The sequence below is a fragment of the Carettochelys insculpta genome, chromosome 2 (genome assembly GCF_033958435.1).
Source record: "Carettochelys insculpta isolate YL-2023 chromosome 2, ASM3395843v1, whole genome shotgun sequence".
Taxonomy (NCBI): domain Eukaryota; kingdom Metazoa; phylum Chordata; order Testudines; family Carettochelyidae; genus Carettochelys; species Carettochelys insculpta.
The window spans coordinates 162,371,671-162,390,769 of record NC_134138.1 but is presented as its reverse complement, the minus strand read 5'-3'; the positions used below and the strand labels follow the sequence as shown (position 1 = coordinate 162,390,769).

Below are 19,099 nucleotides of genomic sequence, written 5' to 3'. Positions count from 1 at the left end.
CTCTGTATGCCAAAAGGCTGATATAGCGGCGAGGTGGACCTTTAGCGAGGATAGAGAAAAACCCGCCTCTCGAGGTCCAATAAGTATTCTAGTATTACAGGTATAGGAACGTCAAGGGGAGCTAACTGCTTGGCGGAACACCAGGCTGTGAATCGAGTCCATTTCTGCTTGTAAGTCCTCCTGGTGAAGGTCCTTCGGCTACATTCCAGGACTTGTTGTACTCCCTCCGTACACATGCTCTTTAAAGAGCTGAGCCATGGATTAGCCATGCTTGTAGGTGCAGACCCTGAGGGTGCGGGTGCACTGAGGACCCCTGAGCCTGCGTGAGTAAGTCCGGTGTCACCGGTAGAGGGAGTGGTGGGCATTCTGACATGCGCAAAAGCAAGGGAAGCCATTGCTGCCGATCCCAAGCGGGGCTATGAGTATCATGCGAGCTCTCTCCCTTCTGGCTTTGTGCAAGACCTTGTGGCAAACAGATCGATCTGGGGAAACCCCCATGTACGAAAAATGCGCCGTAGCAGATCGAAGCGGATCTGCCATTCGTGCGTGATTGCAAAGCGCCTGCTCAGCTGATCTGCTTTCACAGTGTGAGCGCCTGGCAAGTACGAGGCTTTCAACGTTATGTTGTTGGCGATGCACCAATTCTACAATTGGACTGCTTCTGCACATACGGCACGGGATCGTGCTCCTCCTTGTTGATTTATGTAAAACATAGTGGATGTATTGTCGGTATTGAATCCCGACTACTTTGCCACGTAGGTAATCTGGAAAATGTTTGCAGGCGTTGAACACTGCTCTGAGCTCCGGCATGGTTATGTGCAGTGTCTGTTCCGCAGGGGACCATAGCCCTTGCGTTACCTTGTCACCGATGTGCGCTCCCCATCCTATGTGGGAGGCGTCGGTAGTAAGAAAAAAAAAATAGAAATTTGTGGTTGGTGAAAAGGCACCCTCAATAGCAGATTCTCGGGTTTTTCCCACCACGCCAGGGATCTACGCACCTCTGTTGTGGGCGCCACCACCCTGTGGACAGTGTGGGATGCCAGTTTGTAAACGCTCACCAGCCAATGCTACAGGCTTGACATGTGCAACCTGGCATTCTGTGACGCGTATCATGCGTGAGACCTCTGCCTTCGAGGTCCCTTTTAGCAGGCAGTCGCCCAGATATGGGAAAAATAAACACCCCCTGGCTGTGCAGGTAGGCTGATACCACTGCCAGGGTTTTGGTAAGACTCTGGGGGCAGAGGAGAGGCCGAACGGAAGAACCCTGTGCTGGAAGCGCTCCTGGCCGACCGTAAACCGGAGGAAGCGTCTGTGTGCCGGGTGGATTGTTATATGAAAGTAAGCATCTCGTAAGTCAAGTGCTGCAACCCAGTCTCCATCGTCCAGTGCCATGAGTATCAAGGCAACTGTGATCATCCGAAACCGTTGCTTACGCAAGTAACTGTTGAGGCCCCGAAGATCTAAGATGGCCTCCAGTGTCCCATCTTCTTCTCCGATAGGAAGTAGTGTGAATAAAAACCTTCCCCTGGAATTATTCCGGCACTCTTTCCACCGCCCTTATGAACATAAGGTGAGTCACCTTCTGCTTGAGCCTCGCCTTGTGGCAGCGCCCCTGAGGTGAGGCCTGGTGGGAGGCTTCGTCGGTGGAAGCGACTGAGAGGGGATCGCGTAACCCGTGGCTATGATCTCCAGCACCCATATGTCTGTGGTGATCTTTTGCCATTGGGAGTGGAACGGTCTGAGGCGCTGATGGAACATGAAATGAGAGTGGCATTGAGTGACGGTATTGATAGTGCAGCCCCCGACTTACCCATCAAACTTGTTGCCTTTAGGCCTGACCCAAGGGCGTACGACTTTGTTAAGAACGTCGCCTAGGAGTTCTGTACTGTTGCTGCTATTGATAGCTCCCTTGGTCATAGCCCCGTTAATATTGAGCACGCTGTGGTTGTAAGCGTAGCGTCTTTGCTGAGGGTAAAAGTTTTCCCTCCTGTATGGGGGAGTATGAATGCCCAAGGTTCTAAGTGTAGCTCTCGAGTCCTTACTGGGGTGAGGGACCGAGTCGGTTGAGTCCGCAAACAGCTTTTGTGTATCAAAGGGAAGGTCCATGATCTTCGCCTGTAGGTCCCTCGAAATACCCAACGTCTGGGGCCAGGATTTGCTATGCATGACCACTGCTGTAGCCGTTGAACGTGCCGCCGTGTCCGCCCCGTCCAGGGCGATCTGGACTCCCGTCTGCGATGCTGCGTAGCCCTCTTGAACCATCGCCTTTAACACCGGCTTTTTATGTTCTGGAAGAGAATCCACGAGGGGAGTAAGCCTGGAGTAATTATCAAAATTATGGTTTGCTAGGTGTGCCCATAATTTGCCATTCTCAATAGTAGGATAGGAGAGGAATATACCTTCCTGCCAAACAGCTCTAGCTTCTTAGCATCTTTGTCCGATCCCCCGATTTGTACTGAGAAGCCTTTGACCTCTGCTGGGACGACTCGACCACCAAAGAATTTGGTTGTGGGTGACTGAAGAGGAATGCCATGCCCTTTGCCGGGATGAAGTATTTCTTATCCACTCTCCCATTCATAGGCTGAACAGAGACCGGAGTCTGCCATATAGTAATGGCTGACTCCAGAATGGCTTCGTCCAGCGGAATAGCAATTTTGGATGAAGCTGGGGGTCTCAAATTTTTCAGGAGTTTGTGATGTTTCTCCTGCACCTCTGCCGTTTGAATGTCTTGCGTGAAAGCCACCCTTCTAAACGGCTCCTGAAACTGTTTAAAGTCATCCGGGGGAGAGACGTCCCCGGGGGCCATGGCCTCATCTGGGGAGGATAAGGAGGAACCACTAAGGTAAACCTCCCTCGAACCCTCGGGTTCCTGTGGTCAATGATACACTTGCTCGCCGGAGGATCGTGAAGAAAAGTCTCGGGGTTCTAAAATTAACTCCCCTTTAGACAACTGTGTTTCTGTCCCCGATTGGGAGTGCCCACGGGGTACTGAGCGGCCGAGGGGGGGGACCTGCCCCTGGGTGTAGGCCTGTGGTTTGTCTGTGTCCAGCCTGATAAGGACGACCATGGCAGCACGGGCAAGGGTCCGGGGATGGAGACCTAGACCACTCGCGGGGTGTGTACTCCCGATGTCTGGGAGAGCGAGACCTCTGCGACGACACAGATAGAGGTGAAACTGTCTTGTGATAGTATGCCAGGGGATCCAATCCCAGAAATGGTGAAGGTGGCCCAAGCCATGGTGACATTGGTTGGAGGAACGGAGAAGGTGGTTTTTTGTTTTTGTTTTTTTCAGATGGGCCGGTGCAGACACAGGCCTTTGGTGCGGCGTGTGTATCACAGGGGGAGGGCTTGGTGCTAACAGCAGCGCAGCCCTGTCCAGAGATGGACTGCGGTGCTGGGTTTTTGATGTTGCCTTGCCCCTCCGCTGCGGGGCCAGCACCGCCCCCTTCTGTGCCGGGGATCTCGGCCCCGCTGTCAGCGCCGCGCTCAGCACCGTCAGCAGCGGTGCCGCATAGGTATCCCCCTCCGGTGCCTGCAGGCTCCATGCCTGGCAGCCCTGCACCGCTGGTGCCGCGGGGGTCTGTGCCGCCTGTGGTGGTGCCACCGGTTCCAGTGCTTGCCTGGCTCACACTCTAGGCACCGCGCGTGCCGGCTGTTGAATAATCGGAGGCTCAGCCTCTGCCACGTGCGCTGCCGCTTGCCTGAGTATGCGGCTGGTGGCTGTGTGGTCCGCTCGTCCTGCTCACTGGAAACGCACGGCAAGGATCAAGCCAGGGAGAGTTTCCTTTGTTTCTGCGCTGAGGGGGTGAGAGAGAAAAGCTGCCCTCCTCTTATGCAACCCAGAGGGCCCTTCTGGGTGAGGCTTCTCCGGCAAGTCCGGCTGGAGAGCCTTATCAACAAGAGCATTTTACGCCTCATCGCTCTGTCCTTCCTGGCCCTGGCTGTGAGTTTAGCACAGTGAGAACGCGTCTGGGTAAGCTGTAATTCCCCCAGTTGTCGGATGCCTTTGCTATGCCCCACGGAGGCCGGCATAGCTTCACGGCATGACTCCCGCTTTTTAAAACCTGAAGAGGCCATTGCGGTGAGTCCTTTATTGTTAATAGGGTACTTAGCACTTAATTTGTGCCTTTCCACACCAAATAGTGATCACCGGCCTGCGGGGCAGCAGGCGGCCTAAATGGCCTTCACGTCCACTCCTCTCTTCTCCGCTCCTCTCTTTTTTCTTTTTTTTGATATTCCTTGTCTTTGCTTTCTCTCTCTCTCTCTCTTTTTTTTTTTTTTTTGTTTAATAACCGAAACAACAAACTACATGTGGAAAAAAACCACTAAGTAATCTGACTCTGGCCTTAGCCTGAGTGGATTCCGTCTGCAGCCAATGGCGGTTGAGAAGGAACTGGCAGGGACGGATCGCGCACACGGCCGGGGGCGCGCAGGGGGGCGGTGCGCACCGGCACATGCGCGATCCAGGAGAAACTGCTGCAAGATTTCCGATCTGCAGCGCCGGGCAAGCCCGACACCTATTGTGGAGCACCCACGGGGACCACTCGAAGAAGCCAGGAAATTGACCAGGGCTGGTGCACTGTCAGTTTCCCAGGTCCCACAGCCTGCAGGGATCTGACAAAAGGACAGTGCTGAGCATGATACAGCATAAGAAAAGGATAATACCATGGAGCAAGATAGGACTGAGTATAGGCTAAAACTTTCTCCAGTATCTAGAGGAGTAAGGCCTCTCTGAAGGAAGAAGAGGCACAAACATTTGTATCGAAATGTCAAATTCAGTCGGATTTTTCTTTAGGTTCTGTATTTAGAAACAATCCAGAGGCCTCATGTTAGTTCAGAAAGTCAAGGCAGACAATTAAAGGGTAGCTTTTTGGCAATGGTTTCCATCTTTGGAGGTGCCAAGGAACATCAGCACTGTACAAAACTGAGTACCAACAGTATATAACCCTTCCTTTCAAGATGGCAACTGCCCAATAGCCATTCAATAATTCAGACAAACCGTTCTAACCAGAGACTAACATCTGCAGTCAACCCTGAACTAGTTGGTTTTCTAAAAAGAGAGATCTGCTATTCTCCTCAGTCGAAAAGCTAATCAGTGTCAGGATGAAATACAATATATTCCTACTTCGTTCAAAGATTTCAAGGCACCTTTCCAAAGGTGATTATTACCTTCATGTCACAGATGAAATTACCTGAAACACCGAAAAAGAGAAGTTACTCACCGTAGTAACGGTGGTTCTTCGAGATGTGTCCCCGTGGGTGCTCCACATTAGGTGTCGGGCTCGCCCGGCGCCGCAGATCGGATCTTCCAAGCAGTTTCTGCCGGACCGCGCATGCGCCGGGGCGCGCCACTCCCCCGCGCGCTCCCGGCCACGTGCGCGATCTGGTCCCCACCAGTTCCTTGACCAACCGCCTCGGATGCTCCTGCAAAACACTAAACAGAGATCCGGAGCGGGGAGGATGGGCGGGTAGTGGAGCACCCACGGGGACACATCTCGAAGAACCACCGTTACTACGGTGAGTAACTTCTCTTTCTTCTTCGAGTGTCCCCGTGGGTGCTCCACATTAGGTGACTACCCAGCAGTAACCCAAGATAGGAGGTGGGTAATCGGATTATGTGCAGCTTGTCCCCGAGAGAACCGCTGTCGAGAGACGGGTATCCTCTTGGAATACCCTGTGAAGGGCGTAATGTTTGGCGAAGGTGTCACAGGATGACCAGGTCGCCGCTCTGCAAATGTCTTTTAGCGCAATGCCCTTGAAAAAGGGCTGTTGATGCTGCCACCGCCCTAGTGGAATGAGCCCTGGGCATGGCCAGGAAAGGAGTCTTTTTGAGTTGGTAGCACATTTCTATGCAAGATACAATGTGCTTCGAGATTCTCTGCGAAGAGAGACCTTCTCCTTTCGATTTGGGAGCGAGAGAGACTAGGAGTCTATCCGTTCTCTGGAAGGACTTGGTCCTGTCTATATAGAAAGCTAGCGCCTCCTCACATCCAGGAGGTGTAGGCGCGCCCCTTTCTTAGAGGTATGAGGCTTTGGATAAAACGAGGGTAAACAATAGGTTCGTTAGTATGAAACTCAGAAAGAAACTGTAGGAACAAAGGCTGGATGCAGCCGTATGGTTACCGCCTCCTTGGAAAAAACAGTGCAGGGTGGCGTTCCCATAACTGCCGCAAGCTTGCTCACCCTGCGAGCGGACGTAATTGCGAGAAGAAAGATCGTCTTTATCATAAGGAGGCAGAGGGAAACCGTGGCTAAAGGCTCGAACGGTGGTCCCCTTTTCGCATTAAGCACCAGGTCCAAGTTCCACGAAGGTGGAAGCGGTTTCCGAGGGGGGGGTATAGGTTTACCAGCCCTTTAAGGAACGTGGTAACCATGGGATGGGCGAACACCGTGTGCCCTGTCTCTCCGTGTCTGAATGCCAAAAAGGCGGCAAGGTGGACCTTAAACGAGGATAGCGAGAGTCCTCCTCTCTTGAGGTCCAGTAAATACTCTAATATCACAGCCATAGGCACCGAAAGGGGGGCTAGCTGTTTGGTAGAACACCATGCCGTAAAGCAAGTCCATTTCTGCTTGTAGGTCTTCCTGGTGGAAGTCCTCCTGCTACTTTCTAGGACTTGCTGCACTTCCTCCGTACATGTGCTCTCTAGGGAGCTGAGCCATGGATTAACCACGTTTGTAGTCGCAGGCCTTGGAGGTGCGGATGCACTATGGACCCCTGGGCTTGTGTGAGCAGATCTGGCGCCACCGGAAGGGGCATCGGTGGCCGGTCCGACATGGGCAGGAGTAGGGGGAACCATTGCTGTTGATCCCACGTTCGGACTATCGGGATCATTCAGGCTCCTTCCCTCCTGGCTTTCTGCAACACCTTGTGGATGAGCACTGTGGGAGGGAAAGCGTAAAGCAGGGGGCCCCTCCAAGAGATCGCGAAGACATCCCTCAGGGACCCCCGTCCCAGTCCTGCCCTGGAGCAGAATCGTGGGCACTTCTTGTTGTGCTGAGCAGCAAACAGGTCTATCTGGGGAAAAACCCCATGCATGAAAAATCAGTTGCAGCAGATCGGGACGGATCTGCCACTCGTGCGTGAGTGCGAAACGCCTGCTCAGCTGGTCTGCCTTCACATTGTGAACGCCTGGGAAGTACGAGGCTTCCAGGGTTATATTGTTGGCGATGCAGCAGTTTCACGACCGGACCGCTTCTGCACATAAGGCACGGGACCGAGCTCCTCCTTGCCGATTCATATAAAACATGGTGGAGGTATTGTCTATACTGATCCCGACTACTTTGCCTGTTATATGGTCTCGAAAGTGTCTGCAGGCGTTGAACACTGCTCTGAGCTCCGGTATATTTGTGTGCAGTGACTGCTCCATGGAGGACCACAGCCCTTGCGTCACCTCTTCGCCCATGTGTGCTCACCACCCTATGAGGGAGGCGTCTGTAGTAAGAAAAACCAATATGTGTGGTTGGTGGAAGGGTACCCCTGTTAGCAGGTTCTCGGGGTTTACCCACCATTGCAGGGATTTGCGCACCTCTGTTGTGGGCGACGCCACCCTGTGAACAGTGTGTGCTTCCAGGTTGTATACGCTCGCCAGCCAGTGCTGCATGCTGCGCATGTGTAACCTGGCGTTCTGTTGTACGAACGCCGCTGCTGCCATGTGGCCCAGCAGCTGTAAGCACGTCAGAACCAGCACCGTAGGGCTGAAGGTGAAGACTTGCACGAGGGAGCCGACGGCCTGAAAGGGAGTCTCTGGTAGATACGCCCTCGCTGTAATAGAATTTATGCGTGCCCCTATGAACTCTATGTCCTGCGTGGGGTCTATCTTCGATTTTGTCAGATTGATAACCAGGCCGAGCGAGAGAATGAGCCTGTTGTGACGCATATTATGCGTAGTACCTCCTCCTTCGAGGCCCCTTTGAGTAGGCAGTCATCCGGATACTGGAATATAAATACCCCCTGTCTGTGCAGGTAGGCTGACACCACTGCCAAGGGCTTGGTGAAGACTCTGGGGGCCGAGGAGAGGCCAAACGGTAGGACCTTGTATTGAAAATGTTCTTTGCCTACCATGAGAAACCAGAGGAATCGTAGGTGAGCCGGATGAATAGTTATGTGAAAATACGCGTCTTATAAGTCGAGGGCTGCGAACCAATCTCCATCGTCTAGTGCCGTAAGGATGGAGGCGATTGTGATCATCCGAAAGCGTTGCTTGCGCAGGTACCGGTTGAGGCCTCGAAAAACTAAGATGGACCTCCCGCCTCCTGTCTTTTTCTCCGTGAGGAAGTACCTCGAGTAGAACCCTCTCCCTTGCAGTTGCTCCGGCACTCTTTCCACTGCCCCTATGAGCATGAGATGGTCTACCTCCTGCTTGAGCCTCGCCGCGTGGGAGGCCTCCTGGAGGTGGGGCCTGGGTGGAGGTCATGGCAGTGGGAGCGACTGGAAGGGAATGGTGTACCCCGTGGCTATGATCTCCAGCACCCATTTGTCTGTGGTGATCCTTCGCCACTAGTTATAGAATGGTCGGAGGCGATGGTGGAATAACCGCTTCGGATGACCTTGCGACGGTAGTGATGGCGCAGCCCTGGATCTGTGTGTCAAACTTGTGGCCTTTGGCCCTGCCCCGAGGACGCACAGCTGTGTTGGGAACGACGCCTGGGAGTTCTGTACTGCTGGTGCTGTTGATGTCGCCCTTGCTCGTAACCCCTGTGGTACTGGGGACGCTGCTGCTGAGTCCGCAACATGCAGGGCGATCTGAACTCCAGTCCTCGAGGCCGCGTAGCCTTCTTGCATGATGGCCTTGAGCACTGGTTTCTTGCCCTCTGGAAGCGAGTCCATGAGGGAGGTTAACCTAATGTGATTATCGAAATTATGGTTCGCTAGATGCGCTGCGTAATTTGCCATTCGCAACAGTAGAGTGGAGGAGGAGTAGACCTTTCTGCCCAACAGCTCTAGCTTTTTGGCATGTTTGTCTGTTCCCCCACATTGCGACGACTCCACCACCAAGGAATTTGGTTGTGGGTGGCTGAACAGGAACTCCGTGCCCTTTGTCGGCAGGAAGTTGTATTTTTTTTTTTTTTCCACTCTCTTGTGGACAGGCGGAATAGTCGCAGGAGTCTGCCATATCACAGTGGCAGACTCCAAGATTGCGTCATTAAGCGGTATTGCTATTTTGGAGGAGGCCGGAGGTCTAAGATTTTTGAGGAGCTTATGGTGTTTCTCTTGCACCTTAGCTGTCTGGATGCCTTGCGTGAAGGCCACCCTCGTAAAACAGCTCTCGGAACTGTCTGAGATCGTCCGGAGGATGGACGTCCCCCGGGGCCGTAGCCTCATCCGGGGAGGAGAGCGAGGAACCACGGGGATACGTCTCTGTGGACCCTTCCGGTTCCTGCTGGTGATGGTACACCCTCTCACTAGAGGTTTGCAAGGGAAAATCTCGGGGTTCCATAACCAGTCCCCCCTGAGATGCTTGAGTCTCTGTCCCCGGTCGCAATTGCCCTCGGGGGTACGAGATCGTTTGTGGGGATCTTTCCCTGGTAGATAGCCGATGGTGTCTATGCCCCGCGTGGTAGGGGCGACCATGGCAGTATAGGCACTGTTCTTGGGAAGGTGACCTAGACCACTCCCTTGGTGCATACCCTCTGCGTCTGGGGGAGGGCTGGAGAGAGCGATTTTGCATAATAGTCCAGCGGTTCAAACCCCAGGAAGGGTGAAGGTGGTCCCAGCCAGGGTGAGGCTGGTTGCAAAAAATGGAGAAGGGGGCTCCGGGTAGGCTAGGGGGGACCCCTGCCTTCTGGTTGGAGTCTGTAACATAAGCGGAGGGCTGTGAGAAAGCAACTCCACAGCCCTGTGCGTAGAGGGTCTGCAATGCCTCCTCTTGTGTGCAGCCTTCCCCCTCCCTTGAGGAGTTAACTCCGCCCCCGGACGTACAGGGGATCCCGGCCCCGTGCGCACCGAGCTCGGCACGCTCGAGGGCGGTGCCGCAGGTGCGGTGTGCTCCGGTGCCCGCAGGCTGCGTGCCTGTGCGCTCTGCACCGCCGGTTCCCCGGGGGTCGGTGCCGCTGCCTGCGGTGCCGCCGGTACCGGCGCTTGTTTAGCCGCCGCCCTGCCTGCGGTGCGGGGCGGCTGGCTGATTATCGGAGGCTGAGCCGCTTCCACGTGGCTCTCCGTGCCGCCGCCGATCAGCTGTTGCTGTGGCTGGGGGCTGCTCGCTCCTCCCGTCCTGCTCGCTATTGTTGCCGGCAGGGATCGGGCTGGGGAGGCTTTCCTCCATTTTTGGCAGCTTTCCTTTTATGGGCCCCGCAGGGTCCCTCCTGCTGCGGCCGCTCCGGCACGTCTGGCTGGAGGGCCTCATGAAAAGCAGTTTTAAGCCGCTGCCCTGCTTGCGGTGCGGGGCGGCTGGCTGATCATCGGAGGCTGAGCCGCTTCCACGTGGCTCTCCCTGCTGCCGCCGAACAGCTGTTGCTGCGGCTGGGGGCTGTGCGCTCCTCCCGTCCCGCTCGCTGTTGCTGCCGGCAGGGATCGGGTTGGGGAGACTTTCTTCCATTTCTGCGCTGATGGAGTGAGGGAGGCAGCTTTCCTTTTATGGGCCCCGGAGGGTCCCTCCTGCTGCGGCCGCTCCCGCACGTCTGGCTGGAGGGCCTTATCCAAAGCAGCATTTTAAGCCGCATCTCCCTGTCTCTCCTTAATCGCCTCTCGGCAGGACTCACATTTTTTTTTTTTTTTTTTTTGTTAAAGCCTGAAGAGGACATTGTTGGTGAGTCTTTCAGTTGTTAAGCGGGTACTTAGCACCTTCCCTGTGCTGTTTTCCCCGTCCGATGGCCTGCCGCAGCAGGAGGGCTGATAGCCCGATGCTCCTGGCCTCCGGCGCTTGTTAGCGGGACTGGATTGAAGCTGTCCCGCTTGTAGTTTGTTTGTTGCTTTTTTTTTTTTTGCAAAAATAACAACCGGCTAACTTGCAGTAGCCTAAGTACTTGAAAAACTTTAAAGAAAAAACAGTTAAAGCCGTTGAATACGCTACTTGGCCTTAGCCTAGTTCGGATTCCGTCTGCAGCCGACGGCGGTTAAGAGGAACTGGCGGGGACCGGATCGCGCACGTGGCCGGGAGCGCGCGGGGGAGTGGTGCGCACCGGCGCATGCGCGGTCCGGCAGAAACTGCTTGGAAGATCCGATCTGCGGCGCCGGGCGAGCCCGACACCTAATGTGGAGCACCCACGGGGACACTCGAAGAAGAAGTTAAGTTAGTGAACCAGGGTTACAGCGTGCCCATGGCAGTCCTGGGCTTACAACCAGATCTCCTGATATCTAATCGTTACACAACAATGCCTCCCCAAGCATTAATTACAAAATATTTTCACGAGATCCTAATTTTACAGACTGAAAAACTGACAGATTTAAGGCCCAGATTTTTAAAAAGTGATTCAGTATTACAGCACTGAGTGCTGCAACACCTAACTCATTTAGAAGCTTAAATATAATTTGGAAAAATGGTACAGCCAATAATATAGCTAAGTGCCTCAGTCACTTTTGAAAATAAGACAGATCTTTCAATACTGAATACCACTAAGCTTAAACATCATTTACATCTGGGCAAAGAGGCATAAGCAAGGCTATATAGTAAATTAGTGGAAGAACAAAGGACTATAATCCAAGAGTCTTCAAACCCTCTGAAACTACTGGAATTGACCGTTTGACTCCTGAGAACAAAAAAAAGCAGGCAGGCTCACTAGTGGCAGGTTCAGCTGCCTATAAAAAGGACAAATTAACTGTCTTCTTTTCCTGTTTTCATATGCTCATGTACTCCAAGTTTCTTTGCCCCAAAAGAAACAAAAGAGTTACTGAGTCTATTCCATAATAAAGCAAAACAAAATTAGATTATCTAGGAGAGACAAGATCAGATTTAGAGTGCCAAATGATCTTTAATAAATACAGCTACTACTGCATCTCAGTGTGATATCATGAATCCCACTTGCATCTTTTAGATGGAAAGAGTGGTACAATTTTGTAATTTAAAAATTAGACGTTAAATATTGTCTAGACTTTACAGGGAAACTGGGCGATCACAGGACACACAGAGTCTTTTAAGAAGGTAAAGGAGAGGTAACTGAGTGGTTTTCAACACTTTTAAGGATCAATCCACAAACACTTGACCTTTTTCTTCAACATACCAAAGAAAGAGAGAATCAATATTAGCATAAAATCAATGTAATGCAATTGATACGCTTAATATTTTTCTAGATGAGAACAAAAATAAGAAAAATGTATTTGCCTTCCAATTTGGACAGAATCAAAGCACCACAATTTGAAGTAAATGAAACAAACAAACAAACATTTCTGGTTTATGTGGAAGCCTAAGCACAGCACAACTGGTCTGAAACATGTACAATACAGAAACTAGATATCTTTTGCTTTAATTCAACAGCAAATCTAAAATAGAATATCCAAATAATTCTTACCTGGCAAAGAAGAATTAATACAAGTCCAAACTTCTCCCTGAAAAATAAAATGAAAACTGAAGTATTTATTTATGATAGCTCAGAAGATTTTAAATGCAGTAGATTCTAGCACCAATACAAAACAGTTACAATATCTTGGTGAGATAACAGACCCCAAAGAAGAACTCTGCCTCCTCAAACAACACAGAAATCAGAAAAAAATGTCATTGGGAGCTCATCGTCAAGAAAAGGGTGACGTGACTGTATGTTAATTAAAAGTGGCATACGTTTGGAGGATTGTAGGGTTTGGCTTTGGTTCCCCCCCCCCCGCCCACACCTTACAGTCACAGAACATACTTTAGATCGGGGTTGGCAAAATATGGTGCATAAGCTACATCCTCCCAGCTCCGGAAACACAGAAAGCATTACGGACACTTGGAAGGTGTGTGCTGAAAGTGTCATAGTTCTAAAATACTCAAAGTTCAAACCAAGATGGTGTATGGTGGTGGTTACAGCTGAATATAAAGTTGTTTCTTTTTACTTCTTCCTTTAAGTGGGGACCAAACCCTGCTGCTCCCCCATATTAGGGGTCCCCTTCCCGCCCCCACCGATAGTCCCTTAGGTGGCATCCCTCAGGGGGCAGAGATTTAGGAGAAGAGGTGTAATAAAGGAGAGGGAAGAGTGTGGACAGAAAGGAGGCAGGCTTGGTGGACAGAGACGCATACTCTGGAGAAGGGACAGGGAAAGGGTGGTACAAGGATTTTTGGTTTTGTTCAAGCAGAACACTGGCAACACTACCACAGAGCCAAATTAATTTTGTATTTCATTTTCTCTAATACTTCTTCCCTCTTACAACTAAGAAGTCCATCCCCTTCAAATATAAGGTCTTCAGTTTTTGGCCTTGTTTCATGTGGAAAAGGAACATAGTGCTTGTCTTCAGAGAGTCATCAATGCAGCTTTCAATCCTAAACATTCTTCAGCGATCTCAAAGGACACTCAGTGCATTCTTGACATTGTCCTGGCCCTCCTTATAAAGGCATAAATTGATTAGCAGCACTCACCGGGAAGATTCTTGACAAAGTGAAATTCTGTCCCAAAAGTGAAACTGGTATCTAGCCATGTCAGCCAGGTCATTAGCTGTCCTCATGTTTAAATAAGAGATGAAGAGAATGATTCCGGGGGAAAAGTAACCTATTCTTCCCCCCAATCTTTGCCATTGGGAGAAAAGTAAGCTGTTCCACTCTTGATCCCTACAACACTGAAGCCACCAAGAGAAAATTAAAGGGAAATAAAAAAATAAAAATACCACCTGTTTATACAGGATCAGATAAAGCTTATCTGCGTTTTTAGCATTTGGTTAAGCGAAACCCATCAAAAAAAAGCGAACAACTTTGTAGAGATATTCTCCAGGAGATCAGAAACAAGATGAGGAGTTTCTGCCAGTGAAACAGGGCAGTTTTAAAGTAGAAACCATTCTACTTTGAGTGGGAGGGATAGCTCATTGTTTAGAGCACTAGCCTTGAAACCCCAGGGTTGTGAGTTCAACCTTGAGGGGGCCTTTCAAAGTTCTAGGACAGGTCAGTTTTTTTTGGTTTTTTTTTTGGGGGGGGGGTAGCTTAATGGTCAGAACATTGATTGGCCTTATAAACACACAGCTGAGAGTTCAATCCTTGAGCAGGGGGATCTTCAAGGGCCTGAGGCAAGTTAGATTAAAAAAGGTCAGAAACAGGTCCTCCCATGAGTGCAGATGACTGAACTCAATGACCTCTCTCTAGGTCCCTTCCAGTTCTGAGATATGTACATCTTCATGTTTAATTCTGCTGACTAATTCTTTGAGTTGGATAGCATCGTTAGATGGTGAAGGAAGTGAGGCTAATCCACCATTTTCATTTGTAGAGGAGTCACCAGTTGGTTCCCAGGCCTAATGCAAAATATGGATTTAGGAAGATCTATCATCTTCCTTGACTTATGAGATCTTTGATCAGTGCAGGGACTAAAAACAGTTTGAGGAGCTCCTATTGTGCTTTATCTCCTTTTCTTCCAGTAGTAAGTAAAGAGAAGTTACTCACCGTAATAACGATGGTTCTTCGAGATGTGTCCCCGTGGGTGCTCCACGATAGGTGTCGGGCTCGCCCCGACGCCGCAGCTCGGATCTTTCCAGCAGTTTCTGCCAGACCGTGCATGCGCCGGCGCACGCCGCTCCCCTGCGCGCTCCCGGCCACGTGTGCGATCCGGTCCCCGCCAGTTCCTTTACCAACCGCCTCGGATGCTCCTGAAAAACACCAAACAGAGATCCGAAGCGGGGAGGATGGGCGGGTGGTGGAGCACCCATGGGGACACATCTTGAAGAACCATCATTACTACGGTGAGTAACTTCTCTTTCTTCCTCGAGTGTCCCCGTGGGTGCTCCACGATAGGTGACTACCCAGCAGTAACCCAAGATAGGAGGTGGGTAATCGGGTTATGTGCAGCTTGCCCCCGAAAGGACCACTGTCGAGAGGTGGGTATCCTCTTGGAATACCCGGTGTAGGACATAATGCTTGGCGAAGGTGTCATAGGATGACCAGGTCGCCGCTCTGCAGATGTCTTTTAGCACAATGCCCTTGAAAAAGGCTGTTGATGCCGCCACCGCCCGGGTGGAATGAGCCCTAGGTGGGGCCAGTAAAGGAGTCTTTCGAAGTTCATAGCACATCTTTATGCAGGACACAATGTGCTTTGAGATTCTCTGTGAAGAGAGACCCTCTCCTTTTGACCTGAGAGCGAGAGAGACGAAGAGTCTGTCCGTTTTCCGGAAGGACTTAGTTCTGTCTTTGTAGAAGGCCAACGCCCTCCTCACGTCCAGGAGGTGCAGGCGTGCCTCCTTGCTGGAGCTATGAGGCTTCGGGTAAAACGAGGGTAAAACTATAGGTTCGTTAAGATGGAACTCTGAAGAAACTTTTGGAACAAAGGCTGGGTGCAGCCTTAAGGTTACCGCCTCCTATGAGAATACCGTGCAGGGCGGCATTGCCATAACTGCTGCGAGCTCATTCACCCTGCGAGCTGACGTGATTGCAAGAAGGAAGGTTGTCTTTATCATAAGGAGATGGAGGGAAACCATGGCTAAGGGTTCAAAGGGTGGTCCCGTTAGCGCGCTGAGCACCAGGTCCAAGCTCCACGATGGTGGAAGCGGTTTCCGAGGGGGGTACAGGTTTACCAGCCCCTTCAGGAACCTGGTAACAATAGGATGGGCAAACACTGTGGGCCCTTCCTCTTCATGCCGAAAAGCTGATATAGCGGTGAGATGGACCTTCAATGAGGAGAGGGAGAGCCCGCCTCTCTTGAGGTCCAGTAAGTATTCTCGTATGACAGGTATAGGCACTTCAAGGGGAGCTAACTGCTTGATGGAACACCATGCAGTGAATCGAGTCCATTTCTGTTTGTAGGTCTTCCTGGTGGAGATCCTTCGGCTACTTTCCAGGACTACTTGTACTCCCTCCGTACATGCACTTTCTAGGGAGCTGAGCCATGGATTAACCATGCTTGTAGGTGCAGGCCTCGGGGGTGTGGATGCACTATGGACCCCTGGGCCTGCGTGAGCAGGTCTGGCGCTACCGGAAGGGGAAGCGGTGGACAATCTGACATGCAGAGAAGCAAGGGGAACCATTGCTGTCAATCCCATGTGGGGACCACTAGGATCATGCGGGCTCTCTCCCTCCTGGCTTTCTGCAGGACCTTGTGGATGAGCACCGTGGGGGGGAACGCGTAAAGCAGTGGGCCCTTCCACGAAATCACGAACGCGTCCCCCAAGGACCCCCGCCCCAGTCCTGCCCTGGAGCAGTATTAGGGGCACTTCTTGTTGTGCTGAGTGGCAAACAGATCTATCTGGGGAAACCCCCATGCATAAAAAATCGGTCGTAGCAGATCGGAGCGGATCTGCCACTCGTGTGTGAGTGCGAAGTGCCTGCTCAGCTGGTCTGCCTTCACGCTGTGAGCGCCTGGTAAGTACGAGGCTTTCAACGTTATATTGCTGGCGATGCACCAGTTCCACAGCCGGACTGCTTCCGCACATAAGGCACGGGATCGAGCTCCGCCTTGTCGATTTATATAAAACATGGTGGAGATATTGTCTGTATTGATCCCGACTACCTTGCCCTGTATGTGGTCTTAAAAGTGTTTGCAGGCGTTGAACACCGCTCTGAGCTCCAGTATATTTATATGCAGTGACTGTTCCGTAGGGGACCACAGTCCTTGCGCGTCACCTTTTCACCAATATGTGCTCCCCACCCTATGCGGGAGGCGTCGGTGGTGAGAAAAATAGAGATTTGTGGTTGGTGAAAGGGTACCCGTTAGCATGTTCTTGAGGTTTACCCACCATTGTAGGGATCTGCGCACCTCTGTCATGGGCGACACCACCCTGCGGACGGTATGGGATGCTGGCTTGTAAACGCTTGCCAGCCAATGTTGCAGGTTGTGCATATGCAATCTGGCGTTCTGTACCACGAACATTGCTGCTGCCATGTGGCCGACCAGCTGCAAGCACGTTAAAACCGGCACCATGGGGCTGTATGTAATGACTTGTACCAGGGAACCGATGGCGCGAAAGCGAGCGTCGGGTAGATAAACCCTTGCTGTGATAGAATTTATGCGTGCCCCTATGAACTCTATGTCCTGTGTGGGGTCGATCTTTGACTTCGCAAGGTTGATGACCAGGCCCAGTGAAGAAAACGTGTTTGCTGTTATGCGTAGTACCTCCGCCTTCGAGGCCCCTTTCAGTAGGCAGTCGTCCAAATATGGGAATATAAATACCCCGTCTGTGCAGGTAGGCTGACACCACTTCCAGGATCTTCATAAAGACTCTGGGGGCCGAGGAGAGGCCGAACGGCAGAACCTTGTATTGGAAATGTTCTTTGCCGACCATAAACCAGAGAAAACGTCTGTGAGCCGGGTGGATCGTTATATGAAAATACGCATCTTGTAAGTTGAGGGCTGCAAACCAATCTCCATCGTCCAGTGCCATGAGTATAGAGGCGAATGTGATCATCCGAAAGCGCTGTTTGTGCAAGTACCGGTTGAGGCCTCGAAGATCTAAGATGGGCCTCCTGCCTCCTGTTTTCTTCTCTGTGAGGAAGTATCGTGAATAAAACCCTTTCCCTTGGAGTCGCTCCGGCACTCTTTCCACCGCCCCTATAAGCATCAGGTGGTCCACCTCGTGCTTGAGTTTCGCCTCGTGGGAGGCATCCCTGAGATGAGGCCTGGGTGGAGGTCTTGGCGGTGGGAGCAACTGAAAGGGGATCACGTAACCTGTGGCTATGATCTCTAGTACCCACTTGTCTGTGGTGATCTTTTGCCATTGTGAGGGGAACGGTCGGAGGCGATGATGGAACATTAATTGTGGATGACATTGCGCGATGGTAGTAATAGTGCAGCCCTCGACCTGTCCGTCAAACTTGTTGCCTTTGGCCCTGCCCCGAGGATGCACGGCCTTGTTGGGAATGTCACCTAGGAGTTCTATACTGTTGTTGCTGTTGATGCCGCCCTTGGTCGTAGCCCCATTGGTACTGAACACGCTGAGGTTGGTACGGGTATCGCCTTTGTTGAGGGTAATACTTTTTCTTTCTGCATGGAGGGGTATAAATACCCAGGCTTCTGAGTGTGGCTCGAGTCTTTACTGGAACGAAGGACTGAATCAGTTGACTCTGCAAACAACTCCTGCATGTCGAAAGGGAGATCGACAATTTTTGCCTGCAGATCCCTCGGGATACCCAATGTCTGGAGCCAGGATTCCCTGCGCATGACCACTGCCGTAGCCGTTGAGCACACCGCCGTGTCTGCTACGTCCAGGGCAATCTGGACTCCCATCCTTGAAGCTGCATAGCCCTCTTGCACGATGGCCTTCAGCACTGGCTTCTTATCTTCTGGAAGCGAATCCATGAGAGAAGTAAGCCTGGAGTAATTGTCGAAACTGTGGTTCGCTAGATGTGCTGCATAATTAGCCACTCTCAGCAGCAGGGTGGAGGAGGAGTATACCTTTCTGCGAAATAGCTTCTTGGCATCTCTATCCATTCCCCCCGCTTTGTACTGGGAAGTCTTCGATCTCTGCTGAGACGATTCTACCACCAGAGAATTTGGTTGTGGGTGACTAAACAGTAACTCCATGCCCTTCGCCGGGACGAAGTATTTCTTATCCGCCCTCTTGTTTATAGGTGGAGCGGAAGCCGGGGTCTGCCACATGGTAGTAGCAGACTCCATGATTGCTTCGTCGAGCAGGATCGCGATTTTGGATGAGGCCGGAAGCCTCAGGTTTTTGAGGAGCTTGTGGTGCTTCTCCTGCACCTCTGCTGTTTGGATGCCTTGCATGAAAGCCACCCTTTTAAACAGCTCCTGAAACTGTCTGAGGTCGTGCGGGGGGGACAACATCCCCAGGGGCCATAGCCTCATCGGGGAAGGACAAGGAGAAACCACTAGGGTAGACCTCCCTTGAACTCTCAGGGTCCTGTTGCCGGTGGTACACCCTCTCACTGGAGGCTTGCGAGGGAAAATCTCGGGGTTCCAAAATCAGCTCCCCTTGAGACAGCTGTGTTTCCGTCCCCGTCCGTGAGTGCCTGCGGGGGTACGCCTGTGGTGTCTATGCCCAGCGTGATAAGGACAACCGTGGCAGCACGGGCATGGTTCCTGGAATGGAGACCTGGACCACTCT

At 51.8% G+C, this 19,099-nt stretch overlaps 1 protein-coding gene across 2 annotated transcripts in view; it reads right to left on the bottom strand.

Moving 5' to 3' along the window:
- RECK (reversion inducing cysteine rich protein with kazal motifs) overlaps nt 1–19,099 on the bottom strand; it is a 166,797-nt gene that overhangs the window by 113,503 nt on the left and 34,195 nt on the right. For both annotated transcript variants that reach the window (XM_074987944.1, XM_074987945.1), the window contains exon 4: nt 12,445–12,481. In XM_074987944.1, coding sequence (XP_074844045.1) covers nt 12,445–12,481 — 37 coding nt within the window. The remainder of the gene's footprint in view (nt 1–12,444; nt 12,482–19,099) is intronic.